At 42.5% G+C, this 27,501-nt stretch overlaps 1 protein-coding gene across 3 annotated transcripts in view; it reads left to right on the top strand.

The window, feature by feature from the left end:
* Positions 1-27,501, top strand: part of FRMPD4 (FERM and PDZ domain containing 4) — a 490,887-nt gene that overhangs the window by 22,828 nt on the left and 440,558 nt on the right. For 2 of the 3 annotated variants that reach the window (XM_019495129.2, XM_019495131.2), the window contains exon 2: positions 11,984-12,103. The exons of the other annotated variant lie outside the window; for it this stretch is intronic. In XM_019495129.2, the coding sequence (XP_019350674.2) occupies positions 11,984-12,103 (120 nt within the window). The remainder of the gene's footprint in view (positions 1-11,983; positions 12,104-27,501) is intronic. 3 annotated transcript variants of the gene reach the window in all.

The raw sequence follows: 27,501 nt of genomic DNA, 5'->3' as shown, positions 1-27,501 counted from the left end.
AAAAAATACTTTGCCCATTCAAGGAAAGTTTGCAGGGATATTTTCTTTATAAATTACTTTACATTTCCAGTGCCAGTTAGAGGCAGCTAGCATCCCCAAAGATAGGTTTTTTTCTCAGAAGATGGCCAGTTAACAATTTTCATTTTACTATAAAACAAAGCCAGACAAATGTTCCTAATTCCAAATCTGGCAAGACTTAAAAAATGTAGCTGTCAAAATATTTGACAGCTTTTACCAAAATGACTTAAAAATGCTCCGCTACCAGAAAACATGGCTTTCTGAAAATAGATCTCCAGTGCAGCACAACATTGTAACTGAAAAGCAAGATATTGTACCATTTGTTTTCTCTCCCCCCTCTAGATTTTGGATGTCATACTACAGATAAATAATCTAGTTTCTTACTACTAATACAAAAATACATTTAACTCTCATTGACACCTTATATTATAACCATGAAAATTAGACATGTATAATGGTAAACAGGTTTATGCAAAAATGAAATAATTTTTACTGTATTGCTTTTTTTGTCTATAGAAGAGGTAAGGTATTTGTAAAAATCGGCATGTTTAATGCTTGTGAAATAAAACTAAAGTTATCAGGCATACAGAAATAAACTTACCATTATTTGTAATTGATACTTAATAATTGGAGTATTAGCCTCTTTTTCATAGATTTCATAGACATTAGGGCTGGAAGGGACCTCGGAAGATCATCGAGTCCAGCCCCCTGCCCAAAGGGCAGGAAGTCAGCTGGGGTCATAGGATCCCAGCAAGATAAGCATCCAGTTTCATCTTGAAGGTGTTCAATGAAGGCGCTTGAACCACCTCCGGCGGCAGGCTGTTCCAGACCTTGGGGGCTCGGACAGTAAAGAAATTCTTCCTTATGTCCAGCCTGAAACGATCTTGAAGTAGTTTGTGACCATTCGACCTCGTCATCCCTTGGGGCGCTCTGGTGAACAAACGTTCCCCCAGATACTGGTGGTCACCCCTGATAAACTTGTAGGTGGCTATCAGATCACCCCTGAGCCTGCGCTTTTCCAGGCTAAAGAGCCCCAGGGCTCTCAGCCTGTCATCGTAGGGTCTGCTTCCCTGACCTCTGATCATGCGCGTGGCTCTTCTCTGGACTCTCTCAAGCTTCTCCACATCCTTTTTGAATTGTGGAGCCCAAAACTGGACACATTACTCCAGCTGCGGCCTCACCAAGGCCGAGTACAGGGGGAGAATGACGTCCCGGGATTTGCTTGAGAAGCATCTATGGATGCAAGCCAGCGTTTTGGTCGCTTTACTAGCCGCAGCATCACATTGCAGGCTCATGTTCATCTTGTGGTCAATGATGACCCCCAAGTCTCTTCCATAGTGCTAGCCAACATAGCACTGCCGAGCCTATAAGGATGCTGCGGGTTTTTTTTTCCCAAGGTGGAGAATGCAAGGTACATTTATCGGCGTTGAACACCATCAGATTCTCGTCCGCCCACTTGCTCAGCCTGTCCAGGTCAGCCTGGATCACCCGCCTGTCTTCTGGTGTGGATGCTTTGCCCCAAAGTTTGGTGTCATCGGCGAACTTGGCTAGTCCGCTTCTGACTCCAGTGTCCACATCATTAATGAAGATGTTGAACAGTATGGGTCCAAGGACAGAGCCTTGGGGGACCCCACTGGTCACAGGACACCACGATGAGTGACTTCCATCAATTACTACCCTCTGGGTCCAACCTCAGAGCCAATTTTCCAGCCAGTGGATCGTGGAGCACTTTTGTGCAGCACTGAAACTTAAAATACTATTTACATGAACACTGGCTATATTTTTGGGAAAAACAGAATATTTATTTTCCTGCTGAGGTCTTGGAGGACTGTTGAAATTTGATTGTGTAAGCCACTGTTGAAAAATAAAGTACTGAATGTCCATTTATACCAAAGACATGCTAAAAATGAATTCTTTTAGAAAGTATAGAGGTGGGCAATCATATTGGCCTAAAGTCAGGCAGATGGATTCCAGACACTCCTCCATAGTTTTTCTGAATGTAAACAATTCAAATACTAATTTATTTATTACAGTGCTTTCATTACACAGGTAAGGAGGAAGAGGAAGCACTTACATCTTCATACTTTGCATCGCCAAGGTCCCAATTTGCCCTATCTTTTGCCTTTTCCTAGGGAGAGATACTTAGAGAGATACTACATAAGGCTCAGCCCTCAATTTATCTTCATAAGATGTTCTAATGCTGTGTTCTATGCATTACAAATGTTTATTTTTATCCTCTTTCTTCATCTTAATGTAGAATATTATAAAATAAGCTAACCTGTAACACTGGCACTGTAACCTGCTATGTTCTTGCTTAACCAGTAGAGGGAGCACAGATTAACAGACTATATTTTGGAAGGTGTGAAACTGATATGAATAATGATGTGCAGTCATGGAGGTCATGCATGTTAAGTCAGAATGGCTTGTTCTCTTTTAGAAGCCCAGATGTGTGAGAAGAAACAAGCTTAGTGCTGGCCAGAAGGAAAAGAACACAATGTCTAAATTGGAATTACTAATGGTAGTAAAAAACAGGGTTGGAGGGAGGAGGGTACTTGTCACTCTCTGTGTGAACTGAGACTAAATAAATGAGTCTTACCACAGTTGAGGCTTCCTGGCTCAGGATTTAGACTTGGTCAGTTGCAGGTGTGTTGTTACATCCCCCTTGCATTATTAGTTTTATTTGCTCTGCTTTTGATTCATAAGCAAGTCTCCTTCTGATTCCAATGTGAGGATTAAGAACAGTGAACAATCTTTTAAAGTGGGATCTAAATTTACTTCAGCTCATTCAAATGTAATTTGTTTAATACAGCTGCTAAATTGTATTTAAGATCAGAGAGCACTTTTGCTAAGATATTGGCTGTGGTGAATGTGACAGCTTTGGGTGCATTCAAGTGTTCAAATGAACTGGTGGAAGTATAGCAGTTTAGTTTGAGCAGTTAGAAATGGTACTGGTTGAACAGTGGACAAGCATTCCCAATGCCAGCTGCTTTTTCTGCATAAAGACTGTGCTGCAGTGGGCACCCAACCAGGGGGTCCCAGAATATGTATCCTTACACATAAAAACTGGTGCACTGGGCTGCAGGTCTTGAGTTGGATGTGCTGTGAAAGGGGTAGGTGCTCCCCCGTAACCCTGCAGCACTTGTGCTGCCCCTGCAGCTCCAGCTGTGGGCTGCAGTGCTGATTTTGATAGGCTCAGTGTGGGAGAATGCTTTGCCTTCCTCCGTGCAGCACTCCAGAGTCCTCTTCTTGCAGCCTGATGTGGGGCTGCAGGTATCAGGCTCTGGTGTGCACATTGAGGGGAGGGTAGCATCCATCTCCACAATGGCTAGGGTGACAGTGGAGGGTGGCGTTGTACACTCTCCCCTCTTCCCCAACAGTATGGCTTATGCTGGAAATGGAGCCCACTGACTCCCTCCCCCCCCCCCAACACACACACACACACACACACACCAAATCCAGGTGGAAGAAGTTAGTGTGAGGCTCTGGGAATGGTTGGGGGCTGATCAGGTTAGTTAGAGTTTGTCCTGGGGGGTGGGAAAGGGACTCCAGGAAAGGCATAGCAGGTTGGAGGTCTGGTGCTGGCACTTCGCTTTACTCTGCCTGCTTAAGGTACCTGACAGCTTTACAGCCCTAGGGTTGTGGAGAGGGGCTGGGATGCAGCAGTAGAGTCCACTGTCTCTCTGGAGGGAAGCGGGGGGCCAGAGGAAGGCATACTGGCATTCCAGAGGACAGTGGGAAAGTTTCTATCGAAGAGGTCAATTTACAAGTGTTTGTTAAATTGGTAGAACCCTTACCAGACAAGACTTCTATCTGGTTAGACAAGGTTTAAATTTACAATGCAGGCATCATTTTTACTCCATGCATTGTGAACACTGGTACACTTAGGGATTCTACAAGTGGAACTGTGACTGCACCAGTAGAAATGTAACACTTGTGTGCACCTTTTGTGGGGATCCTTTGAGAAAGATGCACTTGACTTATTATTTTTTTTAATGTATTATTACGATACAGTCACTTTTAAGAACCAAATTTCAGTGTCAGCCTATGGTTCTTCCATATGTTAACTGACAAATACTAATTTCTTGGGGCATTGTTAGGGAATACCTCTAACTTTACAAATCAGCCACTCACAGCTTAAGTCTGTATTACAGCAAGAAAGATCTATTGACAGCAAACCATTTCCCTAACTAACCAGTTTCAAGACTAGAACTCTCTAACTGTGTATCTTGCATTGTAATATTGGCCTCATTAAGGACAGAAGTTACAATAAAACGATTTTAGTGATCAGAAACTGGTTTAAATCTGTAACGGAACAGATGTTCAGTGCACATAAACTAGTTTCAAAATGGCTGAAACTAATTTAAGATAAACCTGGTTGAATGTAGTATCAGACTTAACTGATTGAGGTCAAACTGGTTTATGGAACTTCTGTCCCAGACCCCTTCCTGCTTCAAGTTAAATTAGAGTCCCCCAGCATGGTCTGTAGCACTGGGCTGGGCTGTGCTGTGCTGTCTGCTCCAGTGGAGTGGGGTTGGCCCCTCCCCTCTGCTTTCTAGTGGAGCAGAGGTGGGAGTGTGGCCGGATGCCAGCTGGCATGGCCCTCTAAGGTGAAGGGATTTATTCTCCCTTTCCTCCCTTATCCTACCAGCATGGACCCCAGCCAGGGCCTTCCAGGCTGGGGTACAGCATCCCCTTTTAGGCTTTTCACCCTACTCACCATTTGACTGGTGGGGGTGTGGCCAGCCCTAGCACCAGCCTGAAAAAAACGGAAGACGGGGGGAGGGGGTTTAATTTCCCCCTCCCTCCCTTGTCCCACCAGCATGCCAGGGTCTGCCTGGCCAGGGTGGAGCAACCTATGTCAGGGCCCCCTTCCTCGCTGCAGCAGGGGCGGGGGGCAGATGCTGGCCCAGCATGACCCCCTGAGGTGAAGGGGGCAGGGAGGGGGTTTATTCCCCCATCCCTCCCTTCTTCCCCCAAGGGAACTGCAGCAAGCAGAGGTGGTGGCCGGGGCTGGTAGTCCCTGGCTGGGGTTCCCTGGGGGGAGAGGGAAGAGAGTGGGGAATAAACCATCTCCCTCCCCTCTTCACCTCAGGGGGCCATGCTATGCCAGTGCCTAGCCATGCCCCCACCACTGCCACTGCAGCTTAAGGGTAGGGGGACCCTGACATGGGCTGCTCCACCCCAGCCAGGCACACAGATGGGACAGGTGAGGGAAGGCAGAATTAAACCCCCCTCTGTCCCCTGTTCTTTGAGGCTGCTGCCAGGGCTGGCCACATGCCCCACTATTTGAGTGGAGAGTGGGGAGGGTGGGAAATGCCTGGCAGGGGCTGCTTCCCTCTTCCCTCTCCAGGCACACACCGACTGGGGACTGTGCAGACCCTGGTGGGGGTTTTACCCCCTCCCCAATCATACTCAGGCCTGCCGAGGCCTGGCCACACCCTCTCCAGGTCTGTTTTCCTCCAGCCGAGGGCTCACTCTAGCATCCTCCGGCTTGTGGCCTGAGCCACTGCAGGCATATGCTTGCATTTCCAGAATCAAAAGTGAATGTCTGTTCTCTTGCAAATCAGTTCAATCTATGCAGAGCAGACTAACCTGCAAAGACTGAATTGATTAAGGCTCTGACTTTTTGAATGTCTGTTCTTAGCCCAAGGTGCATATTTTGACCAATATTTTGCAAAGAATGGCTAATTAAAAAGAAACTCATAAGCTTATTAATCACTTTGTTTTTGCAGTTCTTTCTGCAGGGGCTGAAATCCAAAAATTTGTGCCTGTAGTTATTTGCTTTACTACCTTAGATGTGCAGTTCTGGATGTTACGGTCACTGCCTTAACAAGCTGATACAGGACAGTAAAGCAGAACTGTCATTTTGAAATTACTCATTTGAAAGCTCTTTAAAAAAGAGTTAGAAAACGCCAAGACTGTTTTTGTTCCCTTTTCAGTTTTTGAGGAAATATATTGATATATTCTGCTGAGAATGGGATTTATCAGTAGGAGGACATTTATGGGAAATTTGCCCCCCAACAACTCCTCAAGGCACCAGAGACCTCACAGACATTATTACTCAGTTTAGCATTTGTACCAGTATGAAGCCATGTCACCCAATATAAAAGGCAAGTCACTTAAAGACTTTCCTTTTTAGGACTTAGATTTCTTGGAGAATCATATAATATTACATTTTGGAAAGGCGTGTGTTCATTCTTGAGGCGTATGAACTTCCAGTGGGTTGGGAAGAGATACTTCCTTGCAATCATTGCATTATCTTGCAAACCATAAGCATTACATTGGACATTAGTGTAGAAATGTTGCATTAAATTTGGGATGATACTATATGCTATGCAAGCTATATATTCTCTTTTAGTCCTCCTAATATTGTCCAGTGCAGTTCTGAAGACTGCACAATATTCATATACTCTGTCCTGTACAATACCTGCTCTCCTACAGCGTGAAAATATCCTCCTCCTGTCTGCTTCTGTTGCTGTATGTGAGGCTGAAGGAACCTATCGGAAATCAGAAAGAACATTATGTTTTCCCCTGAAAATGGACAGAGGCTCTGGGAGATTTGCAGTGAGCTGGCAAGCAGTGCTGTAGTGGCTTGAGAAAACATGATGTGTCAGTGAGATAGGGATGTGTGTGCCCCAAAGCCTCATTTCTTATAAACACTTATAAGGTCCACATATCAAAAAAGTGTTTGATCATCCCGATATTAAGGCAAGGGGGAAATAATAAGTACAAGTGATGTGACAGATTAATTTCCTATCCTTTGGCAGTAAATTGCTGTCTGTTGTATATAAGATATTATTGTCATGCTGACTATGATGTTGCCACTGTTTATTTCAGAACAGATTAAGGGTAGTTTAATAGATGATAGTTCTGTGGCAGTAATTTGCAAGTAAGTGTATTAAGATCATAACATGTATTTTATCTGATGAGGATTTGTTGCTCCTAAACTCGGTTGGATTGGAGAGGGTGATTAGTGGTCCACAGGCTTGCGGGTAACATTTACTTCACATGTAAAAGTAATTTAAAAAGTCCTAATGTAAAATTTAAAAGAATTCTGTAAACAGTCTGTAGATTTAGTGTAACATAATTTTTCCCCAGTGGATAAATAAGTTTACTTTTCACATGGTTCCTCCCACCCCTGTTTTATTATTTTTAATTGCTATTTTGTGTTGTAGGCAGTAGAAGTGGTCAGTATATCAAATGTTTATTATTGTATATAATTTTTATTTTCTGACAGGCATCTTTGTATTTTTTTCCCACTAAATTATTATTTTCCAGAATTTTTCAGGAAGCATAAGTGTTGTATTTACTCCTAATTTTTAGAGGTCTTTCTAGGAATTGGAACCAAGAAGAGGGAGGTTTTGGCAGAGGAGTAGGAGAAAGAAACAAATTAAATGCATGCCAGTTGGAAGGTGATGTTGGGATTGGTTTCACCGTCTCCAGTACAGTTGACAGTATCGCAGGTATGAGAAGGTAACTGGTCACCTAGCTGTATGCCTGGAGAACAGCAATGTGGATGAAACATTAACCCAGGACTTATATCACTCAGAATACTTTTTCAAGGGAGTATCCAGAAATATTTTGGCTGGGATGTCTGTAGTGTAGTGTATAGGTTCTAATTTTGTGCAATATTATAGTGTCCAAGCACCATCCAGTAGTAGTGAATTAAGCAAGGTTACTAGTATCTCATGTTCTCCATTATCCTCTACCCAGAGGAATTTTTTTTTGTTTGTTTGGGGATTGTTTTTTATTTATATCTGGAAATGTGCATTTTGTTTTTGTTTTATGTTGGGAGATGGCAACATAAAGAAACATGCCTTGCACTTAGAGCAATAGGTTTGCAATACTGCTTATTTCTTGTGAGGTCTTGTCCTGGCCTTCAAGAAAGCTCTGTCCCCTGCACAAAAGAGGTTTACTCTTAGGGTACAAAGTTCCTGCTGCCAGAAGAACAACATTATAGACCATTGTCTTCACCGTAGATATGCTAGACCAGCTATTCTCACCCAAGATGCCTGGGCACACTGGGGTGCCACCAAATCTTTTGAAGCATTCTTGAAGATAAGAGGAGATAAGTGAGATGTTAAGAGATCAGCAGATAAGCACAGGCTCAAGCTTGTGCCTGCCTAGACGATTCCCGTATTCCCATGCTGGGGAGGAGATAACACTGTAATCTATTAATTCATTTTTGAAATTGCATGCCACTCATTTCACAAAAGCTATGGAGAGGTACCTTAAGTCCAGTGAGGGGTGCCAGAAGTAAAACAAAGGTTGTGAACCACTGCCAGTGCCATTGTTTTCAAGATAAGAACTGCAACCTCAAACTTTGTTCCATATTCTATGGGAACCTAGTGTAGAGAGTAGGGGACTGATTTGTGTTTGCATCTGAGAGCCAGTTGCAAAGGATGTATGGTGCAGCTTTCCCTATCAGCTTTCTCTTTTAATTGCTAGGATTCAAATAAGTCATGATAAGGGTATGAATAGTTAAGGATAGGCCACTGTCATCAAGATGTAGTGGTATCCCTTAGTCAACCATGAGCTTACAGGACTATTCAGGTGCTTTGAGGGTGTAGGACACTGGTACTCAATGTTTTGGCCCTACAGGCTAAATGAGTGGTGTGAGGCTTGGCCATGGGCCAGATTGGACTCTGCACTCCAGAATCAGACCTGAACACTTGGATCTGGACTATGCTGTGTCTGTCTTCCATGTGCCAGGATTGGATCTGCGGTAGGATGTCATACAGAATAAAGCTGGAATTGGCTCTCTTCATTCTTATTGACGCTGTGCTGTTGTCTGCTGCCATTACGCTAGACCTGATTCTGTATGAGAGAAACATTTATGCTTCCATTGTTCTCTGTGGGTAGGGACAGACATTCAAAAAGCCTGAGCATGTAATCATTTAATCTTTGCAGGTTAGTCTAAGCTGGCTAGGCTGAACTGGTTTGTAACTGTACAGACATCCGCTCTGGATTGAAGAAATGCAGGTACATGCCTGCAGGGGCTCAGGCTAGAAGCTGGGGGTGGGGAGAGGGGCACTTGAGCAGCCCTCCCTTCCCTTCCACAGTCATGAGCCAAGGGGGTGTGTGGCCAGGCCCCTGCAGGACGCTCTGATTAGGGAGGGATACTGTCCCTCCCTCCCCTCCATTGTTCCTGACCAGGGAGGAAGCCAGCAGGGAGTTGATAAACTTACTTACACAGTAGGGAGTAATACAGTGTTTATCAGCCCATCAAGAAAACAAAAGCGTCTCTCATTAGTTCAAGCTCTTCTTTTAGTGTGAAAAAGCCCTAAGCAGACACTGTCCTCTCTGCCTTTGTCCTGTCTGCCTTACACAGACACTTCTCAGTATTAGCTAGCATACCACATGCTGGCTATGGTCCATTCTGTGGGAGAGGGGTTGGGGGAATCTCTGCTTGAGCGGTGAGGGGTGGAGGGAGGGGGGAGCAAGGAGCAAGGCAGGAGGAAGTCAGGAAGATGCTGCTGTGCCTGCTGTCTCTGCTGGAGCTCCAGGCAGGGAGCAGAGGGGTGGGGCTAGTTCTGCTGTGGAGCAGAGAGCTCTGCCCAGGGCTGCAAAGCATCTGGGATGCTGGGGGATCTCTGGTTTAACTTAAACCAGGAAGGGGTCTGGGGCAGACATGACATAAACCGGTTTGACCCAAATCAGTTAAGTCTGATACTACATTCAACCAGATTTAGCTCAAATCGGTTTCAGCCATTTTCAGACTGGTTTATGTGTACTTAATGTCTGTTTTGTTACAGTTTTAAATCAGTTTCTGATCACTTAAACCAGTTTATGTGTAATATCTATCCCTAGCCTGTAGGTTCTGTAGGCATCTCCTATGTTACACTGTAGTCAGGGATTTCTGTGCCACGTGCAAACTTTCTTCAAGAGGAGAGGAAAGGCTTTATAGTCCAGCCATAGACCCCGATACATTGAGGTAAATGGGAACATAAGCTACAGAGCAACAAACTCACTGGAAAACAATGGTAAAGTTTTGAACTGAAATATATTAGTTTTCAGATAAAATATTTTCGTTTTTAATATTTCACGACAAAAATATTTTTTCAGCCGATTAGAAGAACCTATTTTTTAAGCAACTGTAGAGCTAATCTCTTTGTATGTGGAGACTTTTCTTCAATTTGCTTCAGGTTGCTTAAGAGGCAGTTAGATAAAGATAATTAGACCTTTTGAATAGAATTTCCATGGTGGGGACTAGATCCACCTCTTATGAGCTATTCTCATTGCCAAGGTGACCTCTACAGCTTGTGTGTCATGGCAGTGGGCTATCCTCTCCCTGTATACATGCTGGTGCACATCCAAATTTTCTCTTTGTGTGTGGATTTTGCAGGGATCAATACCTTGGCAGTTGTCATGTTTCACCTTTTTTTGTAGACCTTTCTGTGCCCCACTATCTGTCAGGCTTGAAAATGTAAAATGAATGTAATTATCTCAGTAGCCATGACAGCTGGAGTCTTTTTTAAAATAGAAATTTCGATTAAGCAGAACAAGAAGCAAACACAAAAGAGGGGTCAGTATTTCATTCTGTTGTTTACTGCCTGAATCTGAACTTTGTCATATGCACGGGTATACGTAAACACAAGCGCATACATTTGGGGATGGTGTGTGTGCACATGCATGTACGCGTACACTCACCCCCTCCCTTCCCCTTCCCAACTGATTTGGAACTTCCAGGCTTGTTTACATACACATCATCATCAGTTTTAAAAACCCGCTTTAGATAATGTAGTGCAAGCCTCTATATGTAGACATAACCTCTCTTTCCATGGAGTAGATTGACATACAGCCTCGTTCTGAGTCAATGGGCTAGGGGACTATGAACCCAGTGTTCTAATAAGAGGTGTCTGTTCAAAAGCTTGCAACAATTTTGATATGATTTTCAACTTGGCAGTAATTTGGCACTGAAATATGGTTTTGTAGATTACAGAGTTCCCTTTTCCAAGCTAAATGTTGTTCCCATGCTACTCAGTAGCATATCTTAACGCCACATAATAAAAAAACCCAACTGATTTGGCCTGTTTCAAAAAGTTACTTTATGTTTTGAGACAGGTGAGCTCATTCACAGAAGTTCATAATAAAATAGGATGAAAAGGTGCCAAAGACAGAGAAAGATAATATAAAGGATATGTGTGACCCAGCGCTATTGGTTTTTGTGGATTGGTGTCCAGTTCACAGTGTCTTTTTTTCTATTTGATGTATGACAGCAAATATTTTAGCAGACCTGTAATATTAATTCAGCTGGAAAAAAAACGGTGAAGAGAGTGGAGGTGATGAGGAGATGGAAGAAATGAGTGATGGGAAGAAAATTAAATCACTTAATGCCTTAGAAAGAATGTGTTTCCTCTTGCCCTGTTTGTAGTTGTAACAGCAGTCTTTTAGAAGAAATGGCTGCAAAGTGCATAAACAGCACCAGATTATATAGGTTTTGCTTTTCAAAACTTTTTCTGGCTGATCTTATCCCAGAAGCATCCCTGAGAACAGCAATGGTGCAATGTTCCCTGTTTATAAAATTCTTTTACTACCAATTTAAAAAGAAATGTTGGAAACCCTGAAGGAAGAGTAATTATGGCTTTGCTGCTGAGATCCAGTTATTAGAATTCTGGATGACACTGCCTTTTGTTTTGCAGGAAAAAATAGAAATTAATGTAAAATTGCAAGGCAGAGAAGTGGGGTCTATGCCATGGTGATCAGCCTTAAATTATTACTTTGTGGATGTTTTCTTCATTGATGCAGGTCACAGTGGTAGCTATGCAGGGATATTCCAGATGGATGCAAATGACTAAATGGTGTGAAACAAAATGGTTGAGAGAAACAAGTGAAAGGGAGAAGTTGGGGGAGGGTAGTAAAGAAGGATGAGATGCATTTTATATTGAAATAACAAAAGCTTCCCCTCAGGTTTGGGGCCTACTTGGCCCCCAGCCCATCACTTAAAATGTTCTTTTGAATTCAGGAATGGGCTTCTCAAGAGTAACCTGGATGGAGAGCGAGAGGACCCTGAAGAGAGAGGGCCAAGGCCCATGAGCATGAGCAAAGGCTTCAATCCTGGTAGATCTGTCCAGTCAAGGGGGCTGTAAGTCAGATACTTTACTTAAATCTTGTGTCTGTCTGTGTAGTGGTGTGTCTGTGCATACAGTATCCCTCTTTATATATATCCATTTATATATAAAGTACGTATCTTTTTATTGGCACCCCATAGGATCGTAATTCAACCTCTTATTTTGTGGTTTTTATCATACTCTGAGCAAATTCCTTTAACAAGATTAAGTACTTTTAACAATACTTGTCAACATCTTGAGAGCTTTTTTAGTTTAAAGAATTTACTGTGAGCTACGATACCTTTTTTCCAAAAGTAATGGCTAAAATAAATTATTCTGGGATGTAAATGTTTGTGGTTTACTGGGATAAATATTTGGATAGTGTCCATCCTTCTCTTGGCAATTAGTTAACTTGTGGTAAATTCTGTAATGTACACAAGCTCTTTGAAGCTTCAGAAACATTTCATCCACTTTGTTAGGGTGCTTTCACTCATTTTTACCAATATTCTCTGTTACCTCTGCTGAACCATCATAGTGACTTAGGAGAACACCTTTGTGACTCTCTTTGGTTTCCCTTTGCATTTTCCCCTTGACTTTTCTTTCATCAGCAAAAGATTCTGTAATTTTTTTCCCCCCACAACATTTTTTTCACTTTTCCATAAGATTTCATTCAAAATCTTGTCAGAACAGGCCACTTTAGGAAGAAATCTGCTCACAATAACAGCTTCTTCTTGTTGATTTTAGCTCGTCTTTTATATTTTTTTTCATCCAACATTGAGGAGAGGAATAAAAAAGAACATCCATAGAAGCTTATGATAGATTCAGTTCTATCACATATTAATTTAAGTGATTTGATATTGATACATTTCTTCCCTTTCATTAAGAAATAATTTTCTTGTACACAATTAAATAACCACCAATAAAATACAGAAGTTTTTTTCAAGTTCTGGTTGTGGTAGATAACATAAACATCAAAAGGTATTAATGTGGAGTTCTGAAGTTAAAATACAAATACCACCTCCTGTCACATTTAAAAATTTTGCTTTAAGTTTTATTTATGCTAAAGTGAGATGATAAAGTCTAGTAGCCTTGTTAAAAGTCACTTGTAGAATATAATTCTCGCTTGATTAGCTAAACATTTGCAAAAATGAATACCAGTGTAATGGTAATATCACATGACAGATCACTTCATGCAAAATAAAAATTGTAATACCATTGGCAACTTTTTATCTAATTTAGAAAACCTATACCAGTGTGACATGATTTCATTGTATGTTGTACAATGAAAAGTTAATTTTGTTTTATGCCTGTCCTTTTATTTGGAGGACAGTTACACTTGGTAGAAATCTTGAATGAGAACGAGAGCATAAGATCACCAAAATGTTTTTCTTATAAGTTAATCTCACCCAGCTCCCTATGTTAAATTTCACACTCTATGTTTGAAAACGAATCCATTAACTTTAGTGGAACTTGAACCAGGTCCTGAGGCTAAGTACAGACAGTGAAAAAGCCTGAGGCTGAATCAGTTCAGTCTTTACAGGTTAGTCTAAACTGCAGAAATTAAATTGAAACAGAAGTGACCAGACATTTACCTTTGACTCAGGAAATGCAGCCACATGCCTGCAGTGGCTGAGGCCGGAAGTTGAGGGGTGCTAGAGCATAGCTCTCTGGCTGAGAGTTCACTTCCTCTTCCTGTTGTCTCCAGGGTCTCTGGGATTTGCAGTCCAGACTTACAGCAGCAGGACTCTGCAGGGTTGCTCATTGTTTCCTCTTCCTGCTTCCAGGTGCCTTTGGGATTTGTAGTCCTCAGTCATAGCCAGCTGTAAGTTTGAACAGGGGAAGGGGTGTTTAACTCCCTTCTCCGGCCCCAGACCTCAGCTGGGGTTTGCCAGGCGGGGGTAGTTGTCTCCCCACTCCTGCTCCTCCTCCTTGTCAGCCAGCTCTCACTGCTTCAGCTAGGGGGAAAAGGGGTGGGGCCAGCTCTGTTCTCTGGAGCAGACAGTACAGTACGGTACAGTACAGCCCAGCTCAGCCCAGGGCTACAAAATGCTGTGGGAGTCTGATTTAATTTGAACCAGGAAGAGGTCTGGGACAGAAGTTCCATAAACCAGTTTGATCCAAATCAGTTAAGTCTAATACTACATTTAACCAGGTTAATCTTAAATCAGTTTCAGCCATTTTGAAACCGGTTTATGTGCACTGAGATTCTGTTCTGTTACAGGTTTAAACCAGTTTCTGATCACTTAAACTGGTTTGTGTGTAACTTCTGTCAGCCTTAAAGAAGGAAAAGGGCATATAGGGGGAAGGCAGAGAGGAAAAATCTGGGAACTACAGTAACTCTGATAGGTGTTGTAGTTTACTAGCATTCTAGCATTGTACACATTAAAGAGATCACAGATTAAAACAAATGTAGATCTTTTTTCAGTAATTTAGCTATTAGGAAACCTGTTGTGAAAAACACATTCAGTTTTCTACAGATTTTTTTAGTTGAACTAGAATTCTAATTGATGGATTCTGTACAATTTTCACATTTAATATAATTTTTGGATGCAAGAATTTTATAAAATAAAGAGCGTTCTGGATTGTATAACTTTGAAATTTAGCAGTTTGTAATGGAGTACGTGGTAGATTTAATTGCCTAAAATTTAAATGGGCTGTTTAGATGACATTTTTTTTCCGTTTACAAAGAGCCATGGGCACATGTATACACTCTTTTAAAAAAAAATAGTTTCCATTTCCCAGCATTTTGGAATACCACAATACGTCCATATCATGATTATCCTCTTCAGTGATCCATAACGTGATGCCAACTTGCATTAGTCTTATTGTCACCTTATATACCAAAGCCTTTATTGACCAAAGCACTTAAGCGTGTGTTTGAGTGTTTTGCTGGATTGAAGCCTAAATTACTGAGGATGTAGGAATGCAGTAAACGGTATTAAAATTTGACGAAGCCTCAGTTCAACACGTGTTCAGTTTCATGCATATGAATTATCTCCCCTGAGCTCAAAGATCCAATGCACTTGCATAAGTGTTTACAGAGTTGGAGCCTAAAAAGTGAAAACTTTTGCTGATTGAAAACCTATAAGTACTAATCACTAATGTTGGAAATTCAGAAAACAAACAAACATGGTTCCTGAAGTTATTTAGCACTGTAAATAGTTCTGAAAGGGCTATGCAAAGCTCTTCTTGGTTCACTACATATACATAAAAACCAGCAGCACCTAGTGTGTGATACCTGGCATCAAATGTTCCTCAGTGACTAATAATAATTAATGAATTTAAAAAAAATCTAAATTTATCTTTTTTGACAATAATAATAAATATAATAGCAACTGAACAACAACAGCAAAACCTTATAAAGAAAAAATATTAAAAATCACAATATATACATTAACACATTAGATTACTCCTTGGTAGCACATACACTGCTAACCAGTTTCACTATCCCTAATATACCTTGTATTCTGAGTCTGGTGAGCCGTGGATTGGATCCACCTTCTCTGGAGCCTCTGGATGGATCCAGCATGCTTGTGTCACTTTCCTCCCAGCTAGTGCTCAGAGCAGGATGCAACCCTCACCAGGCTTCCACTCCCCCTGCTCCCCCCTCCAAATGCTGCTCAAGGGGTGGGGAGTGTTGCTAGATTCCGGCCCCTGGCTAGCACTTTAAGGCAAAAGGCTGGGGGGGGTGGGGAAGGAGGGAGGGAGGACTGCTTGTGTGGACTGCATGCATTTGTTGGTGACACTGAGCTTTTCAATCTCTCTCTCCCTGCTTCTTCATACTGCCTACAGCAAACTGACAAGCACTGCATTGGTTCATTGCATTGACCTGGTTCATTGCAAACTAGGTCATTTCTCACACCTCTTTCTGTCCCCTGTTGAACACTGACAGCAAGCCAGCAGGGAGCGTATCAGAACACAAAGCTTATCAGATCATCAAGAAAACAAAGCCTCTCTCTCATAAGTTCAAGCTGTTTTTAAATAGCTTTTTGCAAAGCCTTAAAGGAAGAAGTGAGGGACATTACCAGCTGACTTGTTGATTAGCTCCAAAGAGCCCTAAGCTGACACTGCCCTGTCTATCTTTGTTTCAGTGAAATTGGAGACACACACACATAGACACCACTCAGCATTAGCTAGCATGGGGGTGGCGTGACTGTGACCAGATGTTGGCTGGGGTCTATGCCGCTGGAATTCATGCTGTGGGAGTGGTGGGGGATCCCTGCTTGAGCAGCAAGCTGTGATGGGGGGTGGAGCAGGGGGAAGCCAGGCAGATGCTGCTTTCTCCCAGTTGCAGTCTCTGCCTCCTTCTCAACCAGCTGGAGCTTCAGGTAGGGAGGAGAGGGGTGGGGCCAGCCTTGCTGTCTGGAGCAGAAAGCCCAGCCCAGCCCAGGGCTGAAAAGCATGCTGGGGGACTCGGATTTAACTGTTGTGTGGCCATCCCGTTACTCACCTACACATTCATGCCCCGTGTCTGTCTGTTTTTGGTGTGTACATTTCTTTGGACAACCACAGACAGTATTAGACAATTTATTTTTAGTCCTATATAGTGGGCTTGGGAATGTTAGGCCTGGGACTTTATTGGAGAGGTGTAGCTTCCTTTGGGATTACTACTGTTGACAAATACAATACGCATTCTTTAAGAGGAATAACTAATACTTGTGCTAAATGTTTGCTGGTAGGCATGCTAACATCCAAATAAATGACAGTATTGCTGAGCTGAATAGTTAAGCTTCTGCTTACAAAAGTTCAGAAAGAGATATATGAATACAGCAAAAAAAGAGAAAAACACATGAATGCTAAAGCAGTGTTACTACACTGCTTTGTGAATTGTTTACTACAGTTGGGTATTCTAGGTATTGTTCTAGTTGCCTGTGATCTTTTAGTTAGTTTCCTTAGTGTATGTGAGATAACAATTTTTAACAATATGTAACAGATTTTACAAATACTGAATAGATTATTGCTAAAACCCTTTAAAAACATCTAAAAGATTATCCATGTTGTATATTAAAAATAATTAGTTTTGTATTTAAAAGCTCTTAATTAAACGGACTGGTTAGATGCATTATTCCGCTGACAAACTTCTTTAGGAATGCTTGTCCATGTTCATACAACATGTTGGAGTTCACAGATAAACCCTGGATTCAAATATTTACTTTAGTTTCAGTGATAGCTTCTTTACCTGATCTTGGCAGGTTTCTTGGTCACATTCCTGACTACAACTGGTTTTACTTTGAGGGGATAGTTGTTTGGAAACCACATAAATAACAAATGTAGTAAAAAAGAAAGATACGTGCATAAATTATCCATTGTAATATGTGTGACACATTATAATCTGCCTAACATCTGACTCCCCAGGTACCTCTCCACTATTTTACCGGCTACATTCATTCCCCTCCCCCTCCTCCCTACACCAACCTGTTTCTCACCCACTGACACCTCAATTTACATCTTCATTGACTGACTTTCTTGCATGCATACCAGGCTCTGGCTTTTTTACTATTCATTCCATCCTGGAAGAGCACTGACCAACTGCAGATGCTTCCTCTGCCTGATGAAGGGTATTTGTACCTGAAAGCTTGCAAAGAATTTTTCCAACTATTTGGGTTAGCTTAATAAAAGATAATAGATTTACCCAAATAACCTTGTCTGCCTATGTCCTTAGACCAACACGGCTACAACTTGTATCATTGTAACACCACATTTTTCTTTAAAAGATACCAGTACAGGGTCCTTGTTTTAGACTAACCTTAATTAAGAATAAAATTAACTTTAGATGACATATTTTCTATGGCTGAGCGAAACAGCACCATTTAATTTTAATTTCTGTTTCACCATTTTGAAGGGACAGCATTTTGTTTTGTCATTTTGTTTAATTTCGAAGCACTGTTCCGTTTCATTTTGTCAAAATGGTTTTGACATTTTGCCCATAGGCTATAATGGGGAATCATGAAAATGCCTATAAAGTTGTCATTTCTTACCTGATTCAGATGAGAATTGCAGGGCTGGAAGCCCCTTCTGAGGGTATGAAGCCTGCCAAGTTTTAAGGAGATCAGTTCCAGGGGTTTCTAGGAAACTGCACCTCAAGCTGCTGAAAGCAAAACCCATGTCACTTGCCAGCAGCGGCAGCCTTCTGTCATCCTGCATGCAGATCTGGGGGCCTGCACCCCCGGGAGGGCTCTGGGGTTGTGCTGGACCCCTCCCTGGGGTGCAGGCTGCTGGAACTGTGCTTGGGATGGCAGGAGGCTGCTGCTGCTGCCTTGGACCAGCTCTGGGTGCAGCCTGTGTCCAGAGGCCAGGAAGACTGGTGTTGCCTCTGGCCCTAGACAGCAGCAGCAGCTTCCTGTCATCCTGCGTGCAGATCTGATTAAATCAGCTATTAGATAAAAGTAGAGGTGCACTGATACATCGATCCCATATTGGATCAGCACCAATATAGGGAAAACTGACAGTATTGGAAATGGGTTTTTTTTTCCTGATGTGGCTGATAATGTGACCGATAAATGCCCTGTGCATGCGCATAGCCACAGCATGTATTTGGCCAAGAGTGCAGCCTGGTAACTTGCAGAGCAGCATATGGCTGGTAAGTCTGGTGTGGGGAAGGGGTGGAGAGAGGGAAGAGGGTTGGGGGTGCAGATCAAGGGCCCTATGGTGAGGGGCAGTGGGGCAGGGGTAGGTGCTGCCCAGCTGGGCCGGGGTGTGGGATGGAGCCACGGCTCTTCTGGGGGACATGGGGGGCGGGGGGAGGAGGCTCCTGCCATTGTGTGTGCCCCTGGATCTATGCATGGGATGAGGTTGGGCTGCTGCTGTGGGCTGGGGCTGGAGGCTGCACTGTGTTCTTCCTGGCAGGGGTGTTGGGCTGGGCTGTGCTAGGGGTGGGGGGCGGCAGCACTGGGAGGTGGGGCTATGTGGGGACTACAGTGAATTTTGGGGTAGCTGCAGCCCCCTCCCCCCCCCCGTAGCTCCCTCCCAGTGCCACGGCTGCCTGCCCCAAGCGCAGCCCGGCACCGTCCCCTGCCCCAGCCTGCAGCGGCAGCCCATCCTCAGGCCGTGCGGGTCCGGTGGCACATGTCCCCCATGCCCTCCTGGGGTGTGCACGCCTCCTTGCAGCTCCGTCCCATGCCCCACCCTTCCGTGTCCTGGCTGAGCAGTACTTGCCCCAGCCCCACTCCCTCCCTCACTGCGGGGGCCTCGATCTGCCCCCCTCACATCCCTTCCCTCCCCTCACACCAGACTTACCAGCCCCATGCTGGTCTCCAAACTGCCTGGCTGCATATCGGAATCGGATTGTTATCGGTTGATGTGACTTCTTAAAAAGTCTAGATCAGTATTGGCTGAAAAAATCTGTATTGGTGCACCCATAGATAAAAACGCCAAAAAGCCCTGCTGAAGCGCCCAGTCTATACAGACACTGGGTGAGCTGGATCCAACTAATGCAGTGCCTCTCCTGGGCATGTGCTGCGCTCAGTGCAGGGGCACACCAAGCTTAAAGTGCTGGTTTTTGGGTTTATTTTCATGTCTGTAAGCAGGCTGAATGTTTGTTCAGATGTCTCTGGATAAGTTTGTTTCCTGGTAAAAAAAACAAACAAAAAAACTCAAAACAGAACAAAACAAACAAAAGAAAAACCCAGGACAGCTCTCCCAGATGATTTTGAATGCGTGTACACAGCCTTAAATGAGCAACCATTATTCAATATTCCATTTTATTTTTGCCATTCATTGACTTAGTGTATGAACATCATTCAAACTCTGCAGTGAATACAGAATTATTCATTTCCACAAGGGTGTTTCAGTGGTGCTCTCACTGTAGTGTCTGAATGCTTACAAATATTTATTTTATGATATCGCTGTGACAGTAGGTGTCATTATAATCCCCAGTTGACGTATGAGGAACAGAGGCACAAAGGTATGAAGGCCAAAATTGTAGAAGCTGAGACATCTTGGGCCTGTTTTTGAGATTGTTCATAATTTTTATAGCCTTTCATATATTTAAACACAGCTCCCCTGTCTTCATTTGCAGCTATGGGTGCTTAGCACTTTTATACGTTTGCTCCAAGTGCTTCAAATTGGGCACCAAAAAAATGAGGAACACCTCAATTAGAGGCCAATGGTGAATATTTTGGTTTTATGTGGCTTACCCAGGACCACAGACCAATTCCATGACAGTCAGGAAAATCATTTGATCCTCTATAATGGCATTCATCAGCTTGAGCCACAAAATATTTTTCCCCCTCCAGTTATTGCCTGCTTCGTTGTCTTTGGGCACAAAAGGAATTTAAGGTTGTTATTTGAAGAAAAACATTCTTTATAATTATATCCCTGAAACAGTATAGGGCAATAAGTCATTAAAATGTTTTAATATTTTAGGATCTTTGAGAAGTCAGTTACATTCTCTAATTGTACTTACTGTTGTTTACAGTATTTTTAACTTTTTTTGTATAAAATACTATTAATAATATGCTACTATGAAATACAAGGAAGGAGTACTCGGGTAAGGAAGCGATTCTTTTAACTTTTGCACCATTGTACTCGGCCTTGTTAAGGCCGCAGCTGGAGTACTTTGTCCAGTTTTGGGCTCCACAATTCAAAAAGGACGTGGAGAAGCTTGAGAGAGTGCAGAGGAGAGCCACCCGCATGATCAGAGGTCAGGAAAACAGACCTTACAATGAGAGGCTGAGAGCTATGGGACTCTTCAGCCTGGAAAAGCGCAGGCTCAGGGGTGATCTGGTGGCCACCTATAAGTTTATTGGGGTGCTCATCAGGATCTGGGGGAATGTCTGTTCACCAGAGCATCCCAAGGTACGACAAGATCGAACAGTCACAAACTCCTCCATGACCGTTTCAGGCTGGACATAAGGAGGAACTTTTTTACTGTCTGAGCCCCAAAGGTTTGGAATAGCCTGCTGCCGGAGGTGGTTCAAGCACCTACTTTGAACGTCTTCAAGGGACATTTTGATGTTTATCTTGCTGGGATCCTATGACCCCTGCTGACTTCTTGCCCTTTGGGCAGGGGGCTGGATTCGATGATCTTCTGAAGTCCCTTCCAGCCCTAAAGTCTATGAATCTATGAATCTTTCAGACTTGATGTCAACATTTACTAAGGCTATTTGTGTCTTTTCTTTCTCCATTCCAGTCAGCAAATATGATCAGTAATCATGATGGCAATCTCTATACCAGAGCTTTCCAAACTGTGTGCCGCGACACATTAGTGTGTTGGCGGCAGTGTGTAGGTGTGTCGCGCGAAATGCAGAAAATGTTATGGAAGGGCACTGCGGAGCTCCCTTACTCGCGTCTGCTTCCCTTGGCCCCTCCCCCGGAACTGAATTACTGTGTCGCAAAAAGATGCATGTCTAAAAAGTGTGTCACCAACATGAAAAGTTTGGAAAGCTCTGCTCTATACTTTCTGCTACAGGGTCAAGAAATGAATGCCCCTTATGGTGTTTTAATGAAAAATAAATATTGAGCAGCTAAGATGATTTAACTTTTTGTTGTATATTTTTTAAGTTATTTGAAGAGGAAGAGTACAAATTATTTTTCTACTAGAACATGAGTGCTACCACTTATTACATAAGTATCCTCAAGCATTCCAATGAAGGCTTTCTGGATCTGTTCTGTGACCTGTATATGGGCTATTTATCCTTCTTCTTGCACGCAGTAGAGCTTGCGTGTTCTAATCTTCATTTATCTAGGCTCTGCCAAATTGCCTCTTCTCTTTTATGCCAATCTATCTTCTTTTCTTGGTGTATAATCCACATCCTGATGTATTAAAAGAGCTGAAGGAAAAAAAAGTGTGCCATCTGCATTAGTATTTTGCTTATGAATCATATTCTGCAGCATCCTGATTACATTTACAGTAAGAACTTGTAAATATTGTACTGCTATATAGTATTGTATATGCTTATTTCTGTACGTGTTGAAATGTGTGTCAGAGTACACAGAAAGGAAAGATGTGGTAATTAAAAAAAATGTGTATACCATAGGCTTGTTCATTTGTCTCTCTCACATCCAAGTATATAAGGAGATGACACATTGATTCAGATTAAATACATCTGATTTATTCAGCTTCCTTTCATGTGGAAGCAGAGGCTAGACGTCTGAGAGCAGGGCAGTGACTGCTTGCAGAGCAGCCAAACACCTTCTCTGTTTTCAGAGGAATAGCTAAATTTACCCCTGGTTTGGGATGTGATCCTCCACTATCAACCATAAGCTATGAGAATTCTATTGCCTACAGTTGCCATTTGGTCTTGGGTAGCAGCTTGTTTTGATTGCATGCTCAGGTATCAAGTACTGATGTATCCTGACAGCAATAAAGCAGAGACTTTTCTTTCTACAGTACTTCAATAATATTTAGTTTCAAGACTCTTTTCTAGCTGAAAGTTACTGTATTTGATTAAATTTATTTGCATAGGTGACTTGGTAAGCTACAGGTGTAGGATAGGGATCAGAGAGTTTGCTCCAAACAGGTATCAGACATTGCTTAGAATGCAAGACTGTTCTGAGAGGGAGGTGGGGAGAGAGAGAAGTGAGAGATCATTTTCTCTGTATTGAAAGGATTAGAGAGATATAAAAAAGAAGAAAAAAAAAATTTGCTAGCTAGTCTCTAGGTACAATTTAAATTAGCAGATATATGTCGGGTTTTTTCCACCTCCTGCTCTATGAGAAAAATATTTATGAGGAAAAAAAGTAAAACTTTTTCATGAACTAAAATTCAGGGTAAATGAGGCTGTAGTGTGTGAGCGGACCAGAGAGGGAGAAGTGGAGTATGGTAGGGGGAAACTATTTACTCTTCCAGTTAGTGTCTGAGCTGACAGACGACCTGCTTTTGAAATGAATTGGTCACAATTTATGGGAAGCTAATCATGGAGATACTTTTTGAAAGTCTCCCATCATTGGCTGAAAAGGAAACCTCATTCATTGTTGAATGGGAATTCTGCCCAGTAGAAGGTGAGCTCCCAAGTAAAACTTTGGATTTGCATCCCCAAATCTTGAGGAAATGTAACTCCCCATTCTGTAACTCTCATTCTGCTTTAATTGTTATAATTCTTTTTCCAGTGTTCAGTCCAATTTTGATTTGAATCTATCACACAGGACAGTTCCCATCACTTTTTTCTTGCTGTCTTGTTTCCCTTCTCTTTTGTGTTTTTACCTTTTAAATGAAATGAAATAATTTAAGTCTGGCTGCTGTGTTTTGCATGCTTGAAGAGTTGCTGTTTACCTAATGGAACAGTTTCCTGCAAAGCAATCAAGAAACTATTCAGCTTTGGAGGTCAGTTCTGCTTTCTTCTTTTAATCTTTTGGCAGATGTACTCACACAATCCAGGTGGTGGGAAAATTGAGATGGATATCTGGAAATGCCAATTTAAGGAGAGAAGACACATTTTTAATCCAGTCTGGGATGTGTAATCACTGCCTGCGAATCAGTAGTGTCAGTCTAACAACTGTACCATAAAAAGAAAAGGATGCAATTAAAAGGACTGAAGTGCCAAAATGCAAGTGCAAATTATGAGATGAACCTCGTCCTTTGAACCAAAATAATTATACCTGAAATTAATCGTCTGCCAGCCATTAGTATGTTTCTCAATTATAGCATCATTACATTCCCATTTGCATAGGGGATATAATATTGTTTTTGTACAGATATTATTATTGAAGACCATTATCCAAGTAAAATTTCAGCCACGTTTACTAATCAGTAGCAGAAATTCACACAGATCCCAAACCAAACTTTTGATGTTCAAATTTGAAGCGATAATAAAAGCCAAAATAAATATTTGCTATGTAGAGATGAAGAATCTCTACATAGCAAATCCTGTAGAGATGAAGAATCTAACATTTGGTAGTCTTTCCTAGTAGTTAATAACCCTTGCTGTTTTAAAAATTGCCTTGCCTTTAACTACCAGCTGCTAGTTCTGGTTTTCTTCACTAAACTAAAGAGCTCATTAGTGCCCAAAGTTTTATCCCTGAGAAGGTATTTGTAATTGTCACCTCTAAATCTGCTTTTTTTTTTAAGTTTGCATTGGTACGAAATGATCCAGATTTTGTTCTGTAAGACTTTCCTTATTTACTTACTCTTCTGTCAATCTTTGTTTCATTCTAAATTGTATCAGAAGTGATTTTGTATTTATTTACAGAACATTGAAGAAAATGATGAATAATGTTGGGCTTAATACCAAACCCTATGGAAGTCTATGAATTCATCCTTTCACTGATGATTCCTCAAGGATTACTATTTTTTTAACCATTTCTTAACCTATTTCTGTTGCTCTGGATTGATAATGTGTATTGCTAACTTTTTTTGATGCAGTGTTAAGGCAAATGCCTTACAAAAGTCTAAGCATGTTCAGAGACATAAGAATATTTAGAAATATTTATTAAACACTTCTATCTATCTTTTGTATTGTTATTAACAATTTTACCATCTCTACCGAGTTAGATAGTAACGTCTCTACCTAGTAAGAGTCTTGTATCTTTTATTTTTTATATCTATTTCCTAACTCATGGTAAGTATTAGGGCTGCGTGAAGCTTCAGTTGCTGACTCAATTCGGTGGAGATTCGACCCAATTCGGCGGCTGAATCTCTGAGTCAGAATCAAATCAGGAGACCCTTTAATCTCGCTGAGTTGATTCAGAACCCTCCGAATCAATTTGGAGAGATTACGAAAGATTTGATGATTTGGACGTAGATACAGCTTTAAATGTTTTTTCTACATGCCTCAAGGTACCAGGAGGCTAATAAATGCTGAGATACTGGGACAGATGGAGTGTCCCACGGGATCGTGGGGGGGGGGGTCCTCAGTGCGCTTGGTAGTGGACCTGGAAGTGAACCAGAAGTACTTCCAGGTCCACCAGGGAGCATGCCGGGGGGGGGGGCCCTGCAGCCCCTCCCCCGCTTGGCGACTGGTGCCTCCTGGCTCTGGGGTGGGGGAGTACCTGGGGTCTCCCGTGGCCAATTGTCGAGCCGGGAGGGGTGCAGGGGCTGGTTCCCTGTGCAGTCGGCAGTGGACCAGAATTACTTGTGGTCCTCTTGCAGGTTCGCTGCCGAGCGCGTGAACGGCACCCCCCAGCACTCCTGTGGGATGCTCCATCCGCCCCAGCATTACAGCATTCATGAGCCATGCCTGGTACCTCGAGATATATAGAAAAAACATTTAAAGCTGTGTCTATAGCCGAATTGTTGATTCTCTGAATCAGCATCAAATCTTCAGAATTGGATTTGGCCAAATCGAATCAGGACAGTGATCTGAATCAAATTGAATCACTGTCCCTGATTCAGGCTGAATCCGAATCTGAATCAAATGCAGCCTGTTTTGCACAGCCCTATTGTTACAAGTTGGATGGATTTTTAGGCAAAATTGCTACCCTTCTTGTTTGTGGAACTGTGGAGGTTTTGGTTATCTCAAAGGAATTTAGCTACCCAACTACCATTGATTTCAGTGGGAATTAGAGGCCTTACATACCTTTGAGGTATCTACTAGACACAAGCATATTTATTATGCAATTTGATGAGCCAAAAGCCTTATTACTTGTAATGTATTTTCATACATTTTGGGGTTTGGAGAGTTTTTATCCCTATGTTAATCAACTGATGATGATAAATGATGATGTCTTAAGAAGTATTGTGGCACGTTAACTATTTTCAATTAGTTTCAGAATTCGTTTTTGAAAGTTAAATAACAGATACAGATACTCTGTTATCCTCTTCTTGTCTCTGGTAAAAATAACTTTTCATTCCTTTTATGTGCCCGAGGTAAATACATAGCTTAGGGAAAAGAGCAAGCTAAATTATATTCTTTCCTGTGCACTATCAATATTATAATGAATAAGTTTTGAACAGCATTATCAATTTACATGTGTGCCACCTCTTTGAAAATGAAGAAGTGGCAGTATACAGTGGCAGCACCTTGATGGTGAGAGGCAATGAACCAATCAAAAAGCCTTGTGACTTTTAATGATAGGGCTGACCATAACAAAAATATTATTTTACCAAAATAATTTGTGCATATTTATTCTGGAAATCACTTGACAGCAATCAGTATACACTCTTGTTATACCATTATACACATTTTTTTTTAAGAGAACACTCTAAAAACTGATTAATGGTGGGTCATGTTGACTCCCTTTCACCTGGATTCTACCAGGTGATATATTTACTCTTTAGTAAAGTTCATAGATTCATAGATTCATAGATGTTAGGGTCGGAAGGGACCTCAGTAGATCATCGAGTCTGACGCCCTGCATAAGCAGGAAAGAGTGCTGGGTCTAGATGACCCCAGCTAGATACTCATCTAACCTCCTTTTGAAGACCCCCAGGGTAGGGGAGAGCACCACCTCCCTTGGGAGCCCGTTCCAGACCTTGGCCACTCGAACTGTGAAGAAGTTCTTCCTAATGTCCAATCTAAATCTGCTCTCTGCTAGCTTGTGGCCATTGTTTCTTGTAACCCCCGGGGGCGCCTTGGTGAATAAATACTCACCAATTCCCTTCTGTGCCCCCGTGATGAACTTATAGGCAGTCACAAGGTCGCCTCTCAACCTTCGCTGGTTTCCCCTCAGCATAATTTGCCCTGCCGGGCTCTCACAAATGTGAGCCTTGATAATTTTTTCAAAGACTTTACCAAGGATGGAGGTGAGACTGACTGGCCTATAGTTGCCCGGGTCCTCCTTCCTCCCCTTTTTGAAAATGGGGACCACATTAGCCCTTTTCCAGTCCTCTGGGACTTGGCCCGTGCGCCACGAGCGTTCGAATATTCCTGCCAGTGCCTCTGCAATGATGTCGGCCAGTGCCTTCAGCACCCTCGGATGGAGCCCATCTGGGCCTGCCGATTTAAAGGCATCCAGTTCTTCCAAATGACTCTGCACCACCTCAGGATCTATGTATGGAAGTCTGGTGCCTTGCTGCTGCCTCTCTACAACCCCAGTGAGAGACTTGTTGTGCCCCTCACTTAGGAACACTGAGGCAAAGAACTCGTTGAGGAGTTCAGTCTTGTCCCCCCTGTCTGTCACCAATTGTTTCTGCCCATTTAGCAGGGGTCCTATTCCTCCCTGGGCCTTCCTTTTACTCCCAATATATCTATAAAACAATTTCTTGTTGTCTTTTACTTGGGTTGCCATCCTCAGCTCCATGGTAGCTTTGGCCCGCCTAACTGCCTCCCTACAAGCACGAGCAGAGGAGGTATATTCATCTTTAGTGATCTCACCCTGTTTCCACTTTTTATGTGCTCCCCTTTTGGCCCTTAGGCTGCCCTGGATTTCTCTGGTCAGCCATGGAAGCCTCCTGGCCCCTTTCCCTTTTTTGCCTCGCTTGGGGATTGTCTTGCTTTGTGCCTGAAGGATCGTTTCCTTTAGGCACAGCCACCCTTCTTGGGCTCCCATCCCTTCAAAACTCCTACTCTGCAGTGCTTCCTTGACTAATCGCCTGAGTGCATTGAGATCAGCTTTC

The sequence above is a fragment of the Alligator mississippiensis genome, chromosome 1, assembly GCF_030867095.1.
Source record: "Alligator mississippiensis isolate rAllMis1 chromosome 1, rAllMis1, whole genome shotgun sequence".
NCBI lineage: Eukaryota > Metazoa > Chordata > Crocodylia > Alligatoridae > Alligator > Alligator mississippiensis.
Note: the sequence above shows the minus strand (reverse complement) of the source record. Positions and strands in the feature narration are given on the sequence as shown.